Source organism: Labeo rohita, chromosome 19 (genome assembly GCF_022985175.1).
Source record: "Labeo rohita strain BAU-BD-2019 chromosome 19, IGBB_LRoh.1.0, whole genome shotgun sequence".
In the NCBI taxonomy this organism is placed as follows: Eukaryota; Metazoa; Chordata; class Actinopteri; order Cypriniformes; family Cyprinidae; genus Labeo; species Labeo rohita.
Genome location: NC_066887.1, coordinates 21,790,267 through 21,810,117, shown reverse-complemented (window position 1 = coordinate 21,810,117; position 19,851 = coordinate 21,790,267). Strand labels below are relative to the sequence as shown.

At 36.7% G+C, this 19,851-nt stretch overlaps 2 protein-coding genes across 2 annotated transcripts in view; both read right to left on the bottom strand.

Moving 5' to 3' along the window:
- Positions 1–544: 544 nt before the first annotated feature.
- Positions 545–7,090, bottom strand: LOC127182047 (beta/gamma crystallin domain-containing protein 2-like). The gene is made up of 13 exons (XM_051137145.1): positions 7,016–7,090; positions 6,778–6,917; positions 6,491–6,617; positions 4,910–5,064; positions 4,638–4,764; positions 4,285–4,317; positions 3,922–4,034; positions 3,633–3,762; positions 2,778–2,917; positions 2,541–2,664; positions 2,281–2,439; positions 2,030–2,189; positions 545–1,486 (listed from the first exon to the last, which is right to left on the bottom strand). The coding sequence occupies exons 2-13, from the start codon at positions 6,858–6,860 to the stop codon at positions 1,398–1,400; spliced, it is 1,440 nt and encodes a 479-aa protein (XP_050993102.1). The 5' UTR covers positions 6,861–6,917; positions 7,016–7,090; the 3' UTR covers positions 545–1,397.
- A 67-nt stretch (positions 7,091–7,157) lies between these two features.
- Positions 7,158–19,851, bottom strand: part of crybg2 (crystallin beta-gamma domain containing 2) — a 31,800-nt gene continuing 19,106 nt past the window's right edge. The window contains exons 4-9 of the mRNA XM_051136312.1: positions 17,770–19,429; positions 14,088–14,135; positions 12,002–12,120; positions 9,275–9,485; positions 7,409–7,548; positions 7,158–7,284 (exon numbers count right to left, since the gene is read on the bottom strand). Of these exons, the coding sequence (XP_050992269.1) occupies positions 7,158–7,284; positions 7,409–7,548; positions 9,275–9,485; positions 12,002–12,120; positions 14,088–14,135; positions 17,770–19,429 (2,305 nt within the window). The remainder of the gene's footprint in view (positions 7,285–7,408; positions 7,549–9,274; positions 9,486–12,001; positions 12,121–14,087; positions 14,136–17,769; positions 19,430–19,851) is intronic.

The window sequence follows — 19,851 nt, the reverse complement described above, 5'->3', positions numbered from 1 at the left end:
TCTGCATTGTCACTCATCAGCAGCCGTTATCGTACATCTTTCACATAGCAAACATGCCACTCTTGACCCTGCCGCTCCAGTCCGGTCACGGCACCTGCAGCTGCAGCTAGAGTTTCACTGATTGTAAACACAACGGTAAGTCAAACAGCCATTTGGCAAGTACAGTCAGTTTCCTAAGCCAAATGAAACTGGTTAAAATGAATGCACATGTATGTCAACACGAGTTGTTTTTATGAACTGTTGTAAGAAATAGTGCCATCAAACGATTAATCGCGATTAATCGCATCCAAAATAAAAGTTTGTGTTTACATAATATATGTGTGATATATAAATACATACACATGTATATTTAGAAAAATAATTTATTAATATATAAAATATTTCTATTTATATATAATATGAAATAAAATACATACATACAAATTTTTTTTAATACATATATATGTGTCTGTATTTATATATACTAAATAAATATACACAGCACACACACATACACTATGTAAACAAACAAACTTTTATTTTGGATGCGATTAATCGTGATTAATCACTTGACAGCGCTACTAAAACATCAATATTCCACATTTAAGTCAAAAAATGATACATTCCCACATGATTTTTTTTTTTACATAGTTTTATTACAAAATTAAAGCCACTCCCTGTTATATATTTCAAATGTATTTTAAAAATAACATTTATACATAATAAAGCTTCCAAAAACATGGCGACTTTATATCGACTTTGACTTAATCACACTTTTTGGTAATAAAAACAACAGGACAGACCGAAATCTGCCGGGATTCACTCCAGTAGCATTTGCAGTGACTATAAACGAATCATAGACATTGATATTAAAGCATACATACCAGAATATACCCAATGTCAAGTAAATGTTAAGAAAAATAACATTAGCTCGTAAACAAATAAAATGAGCAGAAATTAAAGCTGCTGGATTGATATACAATGACGACATTCTCATGTGCCGCACAGGGAAATTGAAAGAAAAAACTTTGAAGTGACTTAACCACCAGCACCATCATCGGTGTGTAAATGACCTGTAGGCAATATGTTCTATTCAAACTATGTGGAAATAAGACACATCACAGCCAAGAGCTTTATATTTCAAGAACACTAGCATGTCGAATGATATTTGACCTGGGGTTATCTTTCATTTATAAATGGTAACACATTACCTATGATCCATTTTACCTATTATACAGTCTCAACTGACAGGAGAAAGTTTTCTTGCCCAGCATCTTCTGATTGTATGTAAGAATGACTCACTGTGCCCTCATAGTGTCCTATATCAGATCACAGACAGTGTTTGTATTGTTGGGGCAAGATAAGTGGGTGGAGTCAGAAGAAGGAGGAAGTCAGATTAGGAAAAAAATAGGGCAGGATTACACAAATTCCAGCTCCCACTGTTGGGTGGCGTGTTCCTCATTCTCTTCTCGAATCACTAAATGCTGTTTGTCATACGTTTTACCCCCTGTAAAAAAGAGATTGCTGGTGAATGTTTTTAGGTCATTTTGTTGTTGTCAAATAACATTGACATGAACTTTTTGTTGGCAAAATCATGATTTTAGGTCTGAATACATATATTCATAAAGGAATTTAGATATTTAATATTTAAAAGAGAAAGTATATACTACCATTCAAAAGTTTGGGGTCTATAAGATTTTTTTTTATATATTTTTTTTAAATGCTGCATTATTTGATCAAAAATAGAGTAAAAACAGTAATATTGTGAAATACTATTACAATTTAAATGTAAAAATTTTATAAATTTGTTTTCTATTTTAATATATTTTAAAATGCCATTCTGGGCCTTGAATGTGGTAGTACCGTTGCTGTCTATGCAGGGCCTGAAAGCTCTCAGATTTTATCAAAAATATCTTAATTTGTGTTCCAAAGATGGGTTTGGAATGACATGAGGGTGAGTAATTAATGACTGAATGTTCATTTTTGGGTGAGCTATCCCTTTAAATAATTTATAGTTGCAATAGACAGTAGTAAAGCTACTACAACTCACCCTTGATATCCAGCACCATTCCAGGAAATGTGACGCTGGAGATTGTACCGCTGACCTGAGCGCTCCACGTTTGCACTGGAACACGTGTTTCAGTCCACAGCACCACCTTTGCACCTGACTCGACATTACCCATCACTTGCAGACTCATGGTTCGAGCCAGCTGACACAAAAAGAGCACATTGTTAAAAATCTGAGAGAATAATTAACTATACATGCATCACTACTCATCCACATCATGGTGTGCAAAGCACCTTGTTTTTGATGAGCCCGTCCTGGTAAAGCCAAATATCACTCATTCCCTCCACCTGCTCTGTGACGACCACGCGGCCCGTCTTCATGTCCTCAACACCACCCTGCACTGATATGTAGTTGCCCGTCTCTTTATTTTTAATGCGGAACAGTCTTTGTTTCTATAAGGATGTAAATGCACAATTAAAACATCAATGTATAAAATCATACAGTTTTCTAGTTATCTTGTGTAAATAATTGGTCATGTGAAGGTGATACTAACTTGTCTGACTGGATACAAGGAGCCGACACAGGAAATAGAGCTGAATTTATTCCAGTTTGTGATTTCAATGGGCTCCAAAAGGAACTGGCGCCCTCTGTAGTTACTGTATTCACATAACACCCAGCTGCAAAGAGATTAACATGGTTTTGACATATTTAAGTGTAAATCTTATGCAAACAGACATGAAACCTGAAATGTACTAATATAGAACAATAATAAGCATCACTGCAAACTCACCAACCACTGTTGACCCTGACAGAGAGGAATTGTGTATTAAATCCTTCCTCCAACATATTGGTCATCTGTGTGTCAATAGTGACCTCACGACCTTCAAAGCACTCTAGTCCAAAGAGTGAGATTGAGGGCACTGAAAAGGTCTAAAGGAGAGAATAAATGGACAAAAAGAGAGATACAGTAGTTAAATGCTTCGTCTACAGATTTCCTAATGTTTCCAGAAACATATTAAATGGATAGTACACCCCAAAATGAAAATTCTGTCCTTAATTATTCACCCTTATGTCGTTCCAAACCTGTAAGACCTTCGTTCATCTTCAGAACACAAATTATGATATTTTTGATGAAATCCAAGAGCTTTTTGACCCTGCGCAGACAGCAACGCAACTGACATGTTCAAGATCCAGAAAGGTAGTAAGGACATTGTTAAAATAGTCCATGTAACATCAGTGGTTCAACCGTAATGTTATGAAGCTACGAAAATACTTTTTATGCTCAAAGAAAACAAAAAATAATGACTTTATTCAACAGTTTGACATGGAATCTGACAGGGAAGAGAAGAAATTGTTGAATAAAGTTATTTTTGTTTATTCTTGTAGCTTCGTAACATTAAGGTTGAACCACAGATGTCACATGGACTACTGTCAAGTACTTACTACCATTTTGGCCTTGAACGTGGTAGTTGCGTTGCTGTCTTTCCAGGGTCAGAAAGCTATTGGATTTTATCAAAAATATCTTAATTTGTGTTCTGGAGATGAACAAAGTTCTTACGGGTTTGGAACGACATGAGGGCGAGTAATTAACGACAGAATGTTTCTTTTGGGTGAACTATCCCTTTAAGAAAGTATTTCTACTTACCATTGGAACTGCTCTGACTGAGCGAATGCTGGAGTCAGTTGGGATGCCCATGCTGGTCAGGTTGGGATAATCTCCTTCAGACAAAACATACATGTCTCCTGTGAACATCTCTTCTCCATATAGCACCCAACTGAAATGAAGACAGGTAAACAAACTTGTGTCACAATCTGAAAGTAGTACATTATCACGAATATACTGAATTTTAATGCATGGTGGTCACTGTGCACTTTTCATAGCTCAGCCATGCATCCATCTAAACATTTATCCTACTCTAAATTTTCTTACTAACCTTCCTCCCACCACCCTGCAGGATTTGACAGTGAGACTTTCAGGCAAAGAGCCTTGGTTCTGATGGCACACCCTACATTTGCCCTGGAAATCAGTCTCTGAGTAGAGCAGCACCTGTAGTATTAATAATAATGTTCTTGAGCACTTAATCAGCACATTAGAATGATTTAAGAATGATCATATGACATTGAAGACTGGAGTAATGGAAAATTCAGCTTTACCATCACAGGTATAAATTACATTTTGAAATGTATTAAATAGAAAACAGCTATTTTAAATTGTAATAATATTTCAAAATATTGTTATTTTTACTGTTTTTGATTAAATAAATGCAGCCTCAGTGAGCATAAGAGTCTCAGATCACCTCATTTCTGAAGATAGGTCCGTCCCTAGGTGCCTGAAATACACAAGAACAGCCTCATTAATGAAAACAAGGACAGAATGTTCAATGAAGATTCTATGAAATAATTCCTGTCAATAAAATTTCAGCACATTTAACATCTGATTAAGGTGGATTATACATAGCTATGAAACCATACACAAGAATTTACAATAGATTACCAGATGCAAAAGTTAAGCAAAGTATTAGTGGTTGCACCTCTCAATCATCTCTAATATTTACTCTTTATGCAAAACATTTTCAACCACACACAATTTGAGCGAATGTCCTTGCACAAACTGTTTGGATTAGATTAATGGATAATAAAAATGACTTACTGTGAGGATGGGCTGTAAGGAGCAGATGCGGTTGTCTTCAGAGCCCCAGTCTCCACAGCTGTTGTAGAAGCCTTTCTCCAAGATGTACTGGTTACCTGAGAAATCCACATGAGAGTAGCCCACCCATCTGAGAAAAGAAAAAAAAAAATCAATTTACATACATATTATTTACCAGACTGCAATGTGACAGTAACTATCAGATAATGTATGTGGTAGAGCTTTATGGTCACTCAAACACTGCTACATCAAGAGAATGAGCTACTAGAACATACACTCCACTCAGCACGTGGATGGAGCGGGTGTTGATGCCGAACCCGAACAGCTCCACGTCTGCGACAGCTTCTGTCACCTCAAACGTGGGCTCTTCGCTATCCGCTTTCTCCTCTTCAGGCATCCCATATAACATCAGCAGGGGCTCAGACAGGTCCTACAGGAAGCAGATGTTACACTCAGAAAATTAACACTTAAAATTAACTCTCATCTATTGATTTAGTTTACAATAAGTTTTAATTATGAAGTGAACTAAACACCAAAATACTGTGAAAGCTTAAATAAATTCATTAATAAATAAGTGTATTATTTATTTAATAAAATATAGTAATATTTTCAGTTTTCAAACCAATTTACATGTATTTATAGCTAGTCACAAAAAATATGTTTAAATTATTTTAAAACATTTGTTATATATTTATTATATAATATATAATACATTTGTTATTATTATTATTAGTAGTAGTAATAGTATATTAATACAATCAAATATATAAATATTTTGGTAACACTTTACAAGGTGTCATTTGTTAATATTAGTGAATGTATGAACTAACATTAACAAATAATGAACAATAGATTTATTACAGTATTTATTATATCATCTTTGTTAATGTTAGTTAATAAAAATAGCTGATCATAGTTTGTTCATTAATTAATGTTAATGATTTTAATAATGCATTAGTAAATGCTGAAATTAACTAAGATTAATAAATACTGTAGAAGCGTTGTTCATTCTTGGTTCATGTTAACTAATGTAGTTAACTAGTGTTAATTATTGTATGTTAATTAGTGTATACTATTTTTTTTAGTATAGATATTAACATACCTTTATAATTAGTTAATTAATATTAAATAATTCATTTTTTTTGTTCAGACATTTACACATCTTTATAGCTTGTCACAGAAATTACATTTAATATATTTAAAAATATATTATATTGTTGTTATTATTAATATTATTATTTGTGGTAGTAGTAGGACATTAATATAATAAAATATATTATTATTATTATTATTATTAACATTTTAATACATTTTAATAATAACAAATATTTTAATGAAACTAAACGGTATGAATCTTGGTGAGATTTTATCAAATGTGACCCTGGACCACAAAACCAGTCATAAGGTTCAATTTTTTAAAATTGAGATGTATACATAATCTGAAAGCTAAATAAATAAGCTTTCCATTGATGTATGGTTAGTTATGATAGGACAGTATTTGTCTGAGATACAACTATTTGAAAATCTGGAATCTGAGGGTGCAAAATAACAAAATATTGAGAAAATCACCTTTAAAGTTGTCCAGATGAAGTTCTTAGCAATGCATATTAATAATCAAAAATTAAGTTTTGATATATTTACGGTAGGAAATTTACAAAATATCTTAATGGAACATGATCTTTACTTAATATCTTAATGATTTTTGGCATAAAAGAAAAATCAATCATTTTGACCCATACAATGTATTGTTAGATATTGCTACAAATGTACCCATGCAACTTATGACTGGTTTTGTGGTCCAGGGTCATATATACAAATAATATAAAATAGCAAAATCTATTTTGTGTTTGTCTTACAGCTTGGATGACTCGGACCGAGCGCAGCTCTGAGTTCACTCCTCCCCAAACCCGCCAGTCATGGTACTCTCCTTCCTCCAGAAGATACTGGTAACCCCGGAAACCCTCCTTCTCATAGCCCACCCAGCTACAAGACAGATGGAGTAAGTAAAACAGAAGAGAATAGAGAGCAATACAACAAAAATAAGTCAGATACTGTCCCGCATACTACGCATAGTAAATGTATCAGCTTTTGCTCTCTTCCTCACTTCATTCTTTATCAACACACACATACTTTCAATACTCACCAGCCTCCAACAACTTTAAGGGATCCTGCACTGAACATAAACAATGATTGTTGCTTGTCCACTCTTGACAGGAAATCTCTCATGCTGGTGTAGATTTCTCTGGTTTTGCCAGTGAAATATGGCTTTTCATAAAGCACAATCTGTTTAAAACAAATAAACATGAATTACCTTGATCCCATAAAGAACATCAGATACATTACTACTTAATTAGATGGCAGTTGATGAATTTAATACTTACTTTTGGCTCATAGATGTTCTCCACTTTAGGTTCCCCCTACAAAAAAACAAACAAACACTTTCTTTAATATACATCATTTAATTTCTGACATGCTGTGGAATTAATGATCAAAAAGAACAGCAGACTGAGAAGGAGATGCTCACTATTTTAAGGGTGTACGGAGCCCACATATGGATGTGTGACGCCCCAGGCGGCTGGGGTGGGGAATCCCCCCGACTTCAAGCACTCGCGGGACACCTTGAAAGAAGGGCTCCGCAAACACCAACCATCTGGAGGAGATCAAACACATGATGTTACCAAATAAACACTAAAACTGAGCCCAAATGGAATATATGCATTTTCACCCAAAATCAGTGCAGGAGAGTTTTGGAATAAGCTGCACTGATTACTCACAGTCCAGCGTTGATGATGATAGAGTTCGCTTTGACTGGGAAGCCAAAAATTCTGGAGTCTTCTGACGTGTCTCTGAATGTGACCTTCTTGCCTTCTGCATTTTCTTCTGGGAAAAGGCTGATTTCAGGAACGCTGTAATCCTGGAAAGACAAAAGAAAAATGTGTTAAACATTTAGAGCATTGAAAAACAACAACAAAAACCCTTACAAAAACTTTACTTGTGCAAGTGTGAGTTCTTAAAAAGTCAAAATACTAGCACAATTTTGCTTCAAAACACAAGGTGGCGCACTTGTGTGACATAACACTTCAGTGAACTTAAAACATGATCACATCCATCCCAGACACATTTACAAGCTAAAACATTGTCACCTCTTATGGTCCGTCTATGGCAAAATTAAGAATAGTAAGATTCACTGATTCGCATTGGTGCTTTGGCATTTAAATGCATCGTTTTAAAAAAGTGTGCATCAGATACAAGTTGGCATTGTGTCTAACATATTTGCATTGGTAAAAAACAATTTATTCATATATAATTACTAGTAGATGTGCTGTACTTTTATTATTTAGAAAGTGATCAATAATTTGTGACCAATAGTTTATATGTAGATTGATTTCTCTAAACTGTTTTTAAAGCTTGTTCTCTCATCACTGCTGCTGAAGTGGTGAATATGACGTATCACAACACAGTGGAGACTGAGGCATCTAGAATGTAGATCAACATGGCAGAGGTAGAGCTGCTTTTTCCACCAAATAATTACAATGAACCAAGAAATAAAAGCGAACTACACTACCAGTCGGACGTGTTTGAACAGCAGCTTTTACAAGTTTTTACTTTTTTTTTTTAAGTCTCTTCTGCTCACCCAGCCTGTCTTTATTTGATACAAAGTACAGCAAAAACAGTAAAATTCAGATTATTTTTTTACTATTTAAAATAACAGTTTTCTATTTTAATATATTTTAAAAGCAGTCACATGATCCTTCAGAAATCACTATAATGTTCTGATTTGTTGCTAAAAAACATTTATTTAGAATGATTTCTGAAGGATCATGTGACACTGAAGACTGGAGTAATGATGCTGAAAATTTAGCTTTGATCACAGGAATAAATTACATTTTAAAATCTATCAAATCTTACTGTTCAAAAACTTTTGACTGGTAGCGTATCTGCATTGATCGCATTGTATCGCATTGTGTTGAATCGAATCACACTGCATCGTAGTAGGGGTGAATCATATTGGATCACATCGGTAGCTGCCTCTTATGTATCTTTAATGTATCCTATAGTTGGCTATAGCATCAGTTATGGAGATGCACATCCCAAGACAGAATGCTTATAAACTTGAATATCAGTTAACAAAGAGATAACAAAAAAGTGCAGCAAACACAAGTCTGACATACACTGATGGCAAAAACAGTCAATTTCAGAGAAGGAAAGAACAAGAATATGCAAGTATAAGCTTGAAATGTTTCTGTGACCTCTTCTAGACCTTTTGTTTTACTTTCTGATGAAGTACACAAGAATTTCAAACAAAACTAATTCAGTAGAGATGTATGGGTAGTTGTCAAATATATAACATAGATGTTTAGTAAATGTCACACTGACAAGTTGAATCATGCATCATGGAAAACCGTTATTGTGGTTTAAAGTTCCCACGAGACAGCAATCCTGAATGAATGAATGTTAAAAATACTAACAGAAATAATAAACTATCCTCTTTCACAGACAATGTATCTTTAATGTATCCAATCAAGATGCATATTGCATCAGTTATGGAGATGCACATCCCAAGGCAGAATGCTTATAAACTTGAATTTCAGTTAACAAAGACATAACAAAAAAGTGCAGCAAACACAAGTCTGACATACTCTCACTGCTCGGCGTATGGATCCGAAGCTGAACTTCCTCTTCGGCTGAGGCTTGGACTCATGGTCCTCTTTCCCATTATCCTGTGTTGTTCCATTCTGCTGAACAACCACTTCTTCATCTGGCGGTCCAAATGGATCTGTCAGCTCCATGTCTCCCTCATCCAGAGCAATCTTTTCCCCTTTGAAGTTTGGCTTCTCATATAACACCCAGCTTTGGAAGACAATGCAGAGGACAAAATATGAGGAACAGAACACACAACTATTATTGTATTGTCATCAGGGTTGGGCAGTAACGCATTACTTTGTAACGCGTTACTGTAATTTGATTATTTTTTTAGTAACAGAGTAATTTAACGCGTTATAATTTCCAAATGAGTAATTAGAGTATAGTTACAAGCATGCGTTACCACTGCGTTACATCATTGCCGACAGAATGTGTTTTATCATCTAGATTGTAAAAAGGGTGTTGGCTAGCACACGCAACGTCCTCTACCTGGGACCTAGTTTGACTGGTAAGCGCCTGTGAGGCGGATTCTACCAATGAAAACAAAGTCAGTATGGAGAGAGGAAAGTACGCGTTCTGTAGCTGGAAATACAATCATTAATTTGAGTTTATTTTTGTCAAAGGCAAGAACATTATCGTGCGTTGTCAATTAGAGGGGAAGAAAACCTTTTCAACCGCGAAAAACTCCATATCCAATTTAAAACACCTGAAATGGCAGCACGGCACATTAAACTTCTTGGGAAAGTACCGGGTGCGGAGAGCAACGCATTAACTTCTATTGTCTTGACATCAGTCTCTGTCTGCCAGCGCCCGCACACGCACACGCACTCGCCCGTCAAGTCTTGTCCCGCACCGCTCTCTGTTGCGTCGAGTCCAGCGGGAGTGCGGGTCTCTAGTCCACTGGCACTGGACTTGACGCAACAGAGAGCGGCGCGGGACAAGACTCGATGGGCAAGTGCGGGTGAGCAGAGACTCATGTGTAGAATAAATTATTTGCGGGACTCCCGCAAAATAGAAATATCTAAACATAAAATATCTAAAACAAATGAACTGCTATTCATGTACTGCACAAAAGCAGCAAGAACAACGAATATAAAACAAAAACGATTAATACGTGTAAGGGTAGGCAGAGTTTCTATTTATAACACCTGTTTGCAGCGTTAAACAGTGTTGATTTCTGGAATGCAAGGGACAATCAGAGAATCCACTCACCGCTGGAAATGCCGTGCATTCTGCAAACACACACGCAGCAGCCTATTGCTTTTAGTAAAAATAACAGTGGTTTGTGAATGTTGATGCTTTAATAACAAATATTTTATTGGGAGCGTTTATGCTGGGATGACAAACTTAATATTTCATGTAAATTTCGTGGATGTACAGAAAAAAGTAATGTAACTAGTAATGTAACTAATTTCTTTTGAAATAAAGTAATCAGAACAGTAATTTGATGACTTTTAAAAGGAGTAATCAGTAATCAGTAATTTATTTACATTTTCAGAGTAACTTGCCCAACACTGATTGTCAGTTTGAAATTGTTTTTATCATATTTTCCGTTTTCAAGTTTTAGTAATTTTGTTGTTTTGTCACTTTTGTTAGTTTTTCTTTCTTCTTTTAAACTATACATCTACATAACATGTCTAATCATCTTCTAATTTTGAGTTAAACTAAATGAAAATGACAATAAATGCAGCCTTAATGAGCATAAGAAACTTCTTTTTAAATTTTTTTTTAAACTTTACCAACCCATACATACCACAATTTATGACTTTTTTTGAAATACATAGCTCAGAAGCTTTTACCCCACTTCACGTCTATTTGAAGTACATTGATGCAAGTGTTTTCAAACTTGATGGAGTAAAGAAATTTTTAAAAAACCACAATGTCGTGTTATGACAATACAGCTGACTTCGCCTGATCACTCAGATAAATGTCGAGGGCAAACATGATGTTGCTTATGCATAAACATAAAACAGCCAGCTCTCTTTGTGCTGAGAATGTGACAAAGCCGGTGTTCCTTTTAGTATAAAAATGTTCAAAAATTCAAAAAAGCAATTAGCAAAAGCTAGAGTTGTGGGTTTCTGCAGTTAATGATGTTTTGCAGTGATTTGGAGATGTTTTATTGCTGGGAGGCAGGGAGAGTCTGCATGTCAAGACTGATGTGGAATGTGTCTGATTCTCTTCACTAGCTACGTGACTATATTATTTATTGTGCATTAAAGGTATAGTTCACCCAAAAATAAAAACTCTGTCATTTATTACTCAGCCTCATGTCATTCCAAACCCAAAAGACATTCATCTTCAAAATACAAATTATGATATTTCAGATGAAATCCAAGAGCTTTCAGTCTTCAACGCATATTTTACTACCTTTCTGGGCCCGAAAGCATTCATCCAAAATATCTTAATTTGTGTTCCGAAGATGAACGAAGGTCTTACAGGTTTGGAACAATACGAGGGTGAGTAATTAATGACAGAATATTCATTTTTGGGTGAACTATACCTTTAAGATTTTCTTCTGTATATTTACTGTCCTGTGTCAGTTAATGTTTTGTATCATCCTGAACAGCATTAGTACTGTATTATGCCTATGTTTATGAAACAAGCATGAGCCTTTCTCGTTTTAATTACATAATTCAAGTAATTAATATTCATTTTGGCCAATTACTTTGTAGTTGCAAGATAATGACATCCAGTATAAAACAAAAATGATGTTTGCCACTCACCCTCCTCTGATCACTCTGATTGAAATAGTGTCTGTAAACTCCCATGGTGTGGCGTCCACAACATCGCCACGCACTTCAATTCTCCCACCGGTCAATCCAGGCTTGTCATAGATTAGCATCTGACAGAAAAAAAAAAGAAGCAGCTTAAAAAAGTCCCACCAATCTTTTGTACAAAGACTTCACTGTTTAATATTTAACCACCTCAAACACTAGGGGCAGCAGATGTGATAATATAGGACAAGGGACAATCTTCTTTTGTCCTGCACTGACAGTGAAACACCCATTCGCACCGTCCTACTTTTCAAAGGCACTTTCATGGTCTCAAAAGCTTAAGGCTGCAATATTACACTGATGACTAAAACAATTTTGGAGAAGGAAAGAACAAGAATATGCAAGTATTTGCAAGCTTGAAATGCCAGTTTCGGTGACCTTTTCTAGTCCTTTTGTTTAACTTTACAAACAAAACTAATTCAGTAGAGATGTATGGGTAGTTATCAAATATATAACATAGATGTTTAGTAAATGTCACAGTGACAAGTTGAATCATAGATCCTGGATAACCGTTATTGTGGTTCCCACGAGACAGCAATCCTGAATGAATGAATGTTAAAAATACTAACAGAAATAATAAACTATCCTCTGGTTTCACAAACAAGGCTTAAGCTGTTAAAACTTCCTCTAACTTATCTTTAAGAGGTCATCGGATGAAAACTTCACTTTTACGTGTTGTTTGAACATTAATGTCTGTTGGCAGTGTATGTACACATCTACCCTATTATGACAAAAATCCATGCAGTGGTTTTTAATTAATCTGTAAAAATAATATTCCCTTTTTCAAATCGAGCCAGATGCCTGTCGGTGTAACGAGGTCGCTCCCACGATAATTGATTGACATGAGCGTCTTACCTCAGATCGGCTGTAACAGTCCGACCTTCATTGTTTCGATGCCGGAGCAGGGATGTAAGTTAGACAAGAATATCTCCAATTGAGGTGTTGTGTTGCTGGATGTTATAATGAACATAGTGGTCGTCATTTACTCCCGACATCTGAGCCACTGAAGATGCAGTGGATTAGATTTGTTTGTGAAGGGAATGCACCTCCCGATCTACATAAATGCGTCTATGTTCGCGCGAATCATTCGTGATCCAGCTTCACTTACAGCAGAAGTGAGTATAAGGATTTTTTTTTATAAATCTCTGCAATCACCTTTCCTAATAACGTGCTAGTTACCAAGTTTTGCAGCTAAATGCGGCTAAAGTAAACAATCTCTGAGCATTTGCATTTAAAGGAACAATCCCTCAGAATGGGATGATTTTTGCAGAGCTCATTTTGACAAGGTAAAAAGGGTGTTTTTTTACACTACCATTGAGAATTTTTAACCAAAGTATATTATAGACTTTTCATTAAGACCCTAAAGAATCATATCAACTTGTGGAAAATGGGCATCCGATGACCCTTTTAAAATATATCAGTCCCTTTTTTTTGTCTCAAGATGCACACCAGTAATGTTTTTTTTTTTTTTTTATTACTTTAATGTCCTAATTGAACTATGGCCTAATCCTGGTTTAGGCTAAGATCTGTCTATGAAACCGGGCCATTGTCTTTAAGATAATATGCATAATTTTACTATACATTATTATATAAATAAATGTAAAGCATTTTATTTTCCAATTTCCAAGTACAAAACACAAATTTTGTTGGAGTGTCAGTAGTAACAATTCATAATCCATCTCTTTTTTAAAAACCATTTGATAAAGATGATCATGTCATTCGCTGTCGGTCATGTCATTTGTAGTTCTCATTTTATAATCCAAGACTGTCCAAATATGTGTATTTGGCAGGTGAAGCGTATCTAAATGTGCTCTTAGCACCATCTGCAGATCATCTACACACCCAATAATCTCTCACCAGTTCTTAAATACCACCCTCAGGCTTTCCTCAAGTGCAAACCAAGTACATTCTGTCACTTTTGAATATAAAAAGCACATGCAGTAGAGCTAATATATCGAGGGCTTGGTTTAGTCTGATCAGGCCATTAAATTAATATTAGAAAGAAAAGAAAGGACATTTGAGTGAAATATCTCACCTTCCCAGGTCGAGGATTAAGCTTGCCATGCTCCTTTTCTTTTGTGAGCTGAATAAAACAAAAGAAATGTTGACTGAAACACTGATACAAACACAACAGTGAGTAACATCTATTTTAAGGAAGCATTACAATTCAATCATTCAGAGCACATTTGCACTAGTGGTTAAGTAAAATATTATGCTAGTATGATAAGATCAGACAGAAACCACAGAGACAATGTTATCCTTTACATAGTGCTTAGATCAAACCTTCATGTCATATGAATGATATATTTTTCTTTTATGCCAAAAATCATTAGGATATTAAGTAAAGATCACGTTCCTTGAAGATATTTTGTAAAATTTCTACTGTGAATATATAAAAAGTAATATGCGTTGCTAAGAACTTTATCTGAACAACTTTAAAGGCGATTTTCTCAGTATTTAGATTTTTTTTTTTGCAACCTCAGATTCCAGATTTTCAAATTGTTGTGTCTTGGCCAAATATTGTCCTAACAAACCATACATCAATGGAAAGACTATTTATTTAGCTTTTAGATAAATTTAAAAAATGGACCCTTATGACTGGTTTTGTGGTCCAGGGTCACATTTATTTTCTCATCTTCAAATCTCGTCGGATCAACTTTGGTATTTCAAGAAAACACTACACTTGTATACCTAACCTTTAACAATAGAAGAACAAGTACTTTTCACAACACTTGATGTTTCTACCTCTCAGGTCACACGTAGGAAGATGTGAGAGGCTCATTGTCACTAGACTTGTAAAACAGCACTGGAATGCAGCAAAAATGTAGTGAATGGTGTAATGCCTGTGTGTGACAAGTTGTTAGAAGTGTTTATTGTACTTAGAGGTCCTCAGGGAAACCATATACATTAGGGGAAACAAACTGAGAATGACACCAACACTGCAGATCTGCTGTTAGCATCTATGCCAAAACAAACCGTTGGCTTTTGACATGGAAATAAAGAGGTCAGCTTATCAGGTCAAATGGTCAAAAGGTTCTCAGTGGATTAATGGCTTAAGATGAATGTTAAGTTTCTACAGTGCATGTCAAGAGCTCATTGTTTGTTTAGAAATGCTGCATATTTATGCATGTAGGAGGTGTTGAAAAGCCATTCCCAGACTTTGCCGAGCGACATGCCTTTGCACTTGCAATGAGGCACGGCAAGGTTAGAAGAGAGACAACATTACACAAGAAGCCAAGTCAAATTTCTCTGTTTGCATATGGGGATGCTCTTAATGAAAAGTCAAATACGTGAGTTACATAATGCTATAAAGCTGCTACCTCTGTAAACCACCGTATGTCAGTCTCACTGTCAGACATTGTGAAAATGCATTTTCCACACTGTCAGAATATTTCAAATATGCTTAGAAAAAATTGGGTGTGAGATGTAGTCAGTATCTCTACAGTCGATCTGTTCAATCAATGGAACAGTGAATGTGACATTCTATTGATATCTAGCCAAATTACGCACAACTGCTTAAAATGTACCTCCTTTTGTTTGGTGTAGGTCTTAATTTTAACTTTTGAATATAACTAAACTTTAAAACGTTTGGTTGTAGTTCAACTACATCACTAAAATATAGTGCTGTGTGCTTCTAGCACCCACTAGGAAACTGAAAATAAGTCTATGTAGCCTATAGGATCTACACAAACTGAAGGTGACACGATCGTTTTCTATATGCCTTTTCCAACTTGCAAATATATAGTAAGCCACTGCCAACCCAAAGAAGGGTGTGTCTGAGCGGGACTTGACATAACCTGGCTAGGAAAATTATCAAAGCTAATTAGAGGAGACAAAGTGAACACAGTAGGGTAATAAACAGCGTCACATTCCATCAGCCTCTCCTTCGTTCCCTGCCTACTGACAAGAGCTCCAGGGACGACCTGTTTTACTGATACTATTTTCTGACACTTAAGAAAGTGCCAATTTAGCTTCATTATTCCCAATGGTTTTGCCAAAAACTGTCTGTGTTTGTCTTACATAAGCATGCTCTGAGAAATGTATGCAATAGGAAACCAGCGTAATTATATAGAGTTTAAATCAATTCTCATTTTGGTGTTATGAAACGATATAATTTCAAGAAGGACATTGCTCTAAGCATAATTACAGCAAATCAAAAAGTTTGCTCTCTCATTAAAACCTGAACTATTATTATTTTGTGAAGTTTGCATATTATGATTTCATTACATGCAGGAAGTAGTATGCTCTTGCAAACGTGCTTATGTGCATTAAGTGACAAATATGTGACCCTAGACCACAAAACCAGTCATAAGTGTCATTTTTTTTAATTGAGATTTATACATAAATAAGCTTTAAATAAATAAGCTTTCAATTGATGTATGGTTTGTTAGGACAGGACATTATTTGGCCAAGACAACTAAAATCTGAGAAAATAGTCGTTGTCTAAATGAAGTTCTTAGCAATGCATATTACTAATCAAAACTAGGTTTTGATATATTTACGGTAGGAAATTTACAAAATATCTCCATGGAACATGGTCATTACTTAATATCCTAATAATTTTCATAATAAAAGAAAAATCAAGAATTTTGACTCATACAATGTATTTTTGGCTATTGCTACAAATATACCCATGCTACTTAAGACTGGTTTTGTGGTCCAGGGTCACATACAAAGATTTTTGCATACTGGATTTTAATATAAAGTTGGATGTGTGTTGAATTGTCAGATAACTCAACGTTATCACTCTATGTCAACACAGAGCAAGAACAGTATGATGTGAATGACAGAGGTCAAGCTGTGTTTTACAGTGGACCTGTGATAATTTGAAGTTACTCCCTTGTGACAAACCTTTTCTATATCTAAATCATAAAAGTCTGGCCCTTAGTAACATGACTAGTCACGTCCCAGAGTAATGAACTTTCATTGCTTGAGTATCATAACTTGAGTACTTCAAGCCTTATATGCAAAGTCACCGAAGCCTGGTGTCTTTCAAAAAGCCTTTTTTTTCGGATCTGTGAAGTGCCCGAGGGATGAAAGTGAGCATGATTCCTTCACCAGATGAAGGTTACACCTTCCCATAGTATCTGTAAAGCCTAACCAAACTACAGTTTTGGCAAAGCTGCTTTTGGTTAAAATCCAAATTTGACTTGCAAACGCAGGCTATGTACAGTAGAGAGAAGCAGTAATAAAAAAAGACTACAGAACTGCTCAGCGTCTGTTTTGGAGGACAAGAGGAAACGTGAATATTGCATGAGGACTGAGGTAACGTATACTCCCATCAATCTCTATTGTAAACCCTTCTTGGCGAGGTGACATAACACCCCTTCTAGCCTTTCATTCACCGAGGTTTAAGGCTAAGGTGCTTTGCAGAGTTTTACAGTAGTTCCACAGCCAAAATTCTAGCCACAAACAATGTAAGAGGTTAGGAACAAAGTTCTGCAAGATATCCAGGAACAGGGCTGAGTAGGGCATCCTATACCTGAACAGGTCTAAAAACAAAGCACATCAGACGTTTGAGGTCTAAAACAATCCACATACTATGTTAGACAATGCTTGGTGTAAGTGGTTTCATATCAGGTTACACTAAGGCTGACTAGGACCGGGAGAAACAGAGCAGTGACATAATACGAAAACAACACTCTCATTGATTCCATGCCCTCATTCTCAGAGTGGTAAACTTCACCATGGCACTCTTTTACTCTTGTAATACTCACATATGCATCAGGGAAGGCTCTGTATTTGAGGAGTAAGTTCTGCTCTGGTTCAGGCTTTTTATTCACTTGGAAGCTCTTGGTGTCATTCATTAGAAGACCTCCATCAAGACTGCTGCTGCGTTGAAGTCCCAAAGGTTGAGAGTTCTGAAGGAGAGTTTCTGAGGGCAGAGAGCGGTAAAGTTCCATAGTGGACTTGTGGTCAAAACTGGAGGTGTCTTGCGAGCTGTGTTGGACAGATGAAGCCACGCTTATTCGGGAAGTTTCATTGATCCCACTGAGGGAATTCGATGGAGATGTAAGGTACGAGAAGCGTTCGAAACGTGAACCGAGCGAGGTGTCAGATCCCTTGGTGGCTGAGCTTATCCGCTCGTGACTGGGGCCGATCTCAGGGAGCGAGGCTGCGCGGAAGATGGAGCGGTTCGAGGCCTTGCCATTCTCAGTTGGCTGGAAGAAGAAGCTGTTCTCCAGGCGAGATGAGCTTCCATTTACGAGTCCTGTTGTAGAGCTCTCTTCAGGACTCAGGTCGTTGAGGGAGCCCCTGCGCATGACAATGCTGTTGAGGGCCGAAGCTCGCAGAGGCAAGGCGAGCCCCCGATTCTGGGACTCTACGAATTGCTGTTCCTTCATCATGGTCAATGGAGAGCGCATGTCCTTGGGGGAACTCCAGGTAAAGCCAATATCTAGAGGCAAACTAGAAACTCCATTCATCACCTTTGGCTCAGTAATTGGTGAGAGTGGAGTACAAGGAGAGAGTGGAGTAAAGGGTGAGACTGGTGCATCCTCTTTGATAGGTGGCAGTGACGAGAAAGGAGTGTTGGATGGGGTGCGTTGAACTCTTTGCCGGACCGGTCGCTCCATGCTCTTGAGAGTGTCTACCAGGCTATCCATTTCTGAGAAGGATGAGGAAGATTGAGCTTCAGGCTCAGGACTAGTGGGTGAGGGAACTAGCTCTACTCGTGTAGCTTGGAAAACATCCGATGAGTAGTCATCTGCCTCCACGATCATCAAGCTGGAATCGAAATGTGCCTGTGAGTCGAAGACTGTTTTTCTTATCTCCTGCTCTCCCTCTCCCTCTCTTGTCACAGGTAAATTAAGCTCCACCCTGCTCCTCCCACTGGTGTAACTCTCACTACTCTGATGAACTTCGCTCTCAAAATGTTTCCAGTTACTGTGGCTACCGTCAGTCTCTGAGGAGAAAGCAGTAGACTGGGTCTCGGAAGAGGGAAAATGAGACGTGTAGATTCCTTTTTCATAGCTGGGGGACAGCTGAGAGGAACGTAGGTATATGCTATCTGTAAACGAGTAGTCTGAATGCTCTGTGGGGCTGGATTGCTTTTCTTCAGAGTCGGAATGGAGACTTTTCCACCTCCTCGTAAGCTCAGGACTGGCTCTGCTTGGTTCTGACTGATCTCGCCTAATGCTGTCCATTGAACTTTCATGGTTGCCAAAGTTACCGTCTTTGTCAATCTTGACCAGGGACACTTTGCGGACCACCATGGTGTCCTCTCTGCCCTCTCGAGACGATGGCCGACTGAGCGTCGTATTTAGCACCGCAACACCAGAGTTCATGTCTGTATCAGATCCAGTCTCAGTTTCCACTTGATTCTCTGTTTTTGACTCCTCAATCACTGTACTGAGAACAGTGGATGCATTAAGGAACCTAGAACAAAAGCATAAAAGTAGAAACTTTTATACTGATCCTTTGCATACATTTCAAAATTACTGTGTTGTAAGTAAAAGCATTAAAATATAATTATAGGGGAACACAATGCTGCTGTGTCACAGTATGTACACAAGTAATACACTTTAGATCTATGACTAATAAATACTGGGAACCTTGACATCTGTAGTTTTCAGAACAAATTCTGTTCATGTGATGAGGAATTTGAAGCTTGTTTGGTTTATGAATCCCTGAATAAATACGATTATACTTGAAGTGGAAGCATAAAGCACTAAATACAAATGCACATGCAAAGTATAATATAGATAATGGAAGGTATAATTGTTCCTTTCTAGCATGGCGGTGTATCGCAATGTGCGTAGGTGAGTTTCTGGAGAAACAACGTGTTAAAAGGGCACTTC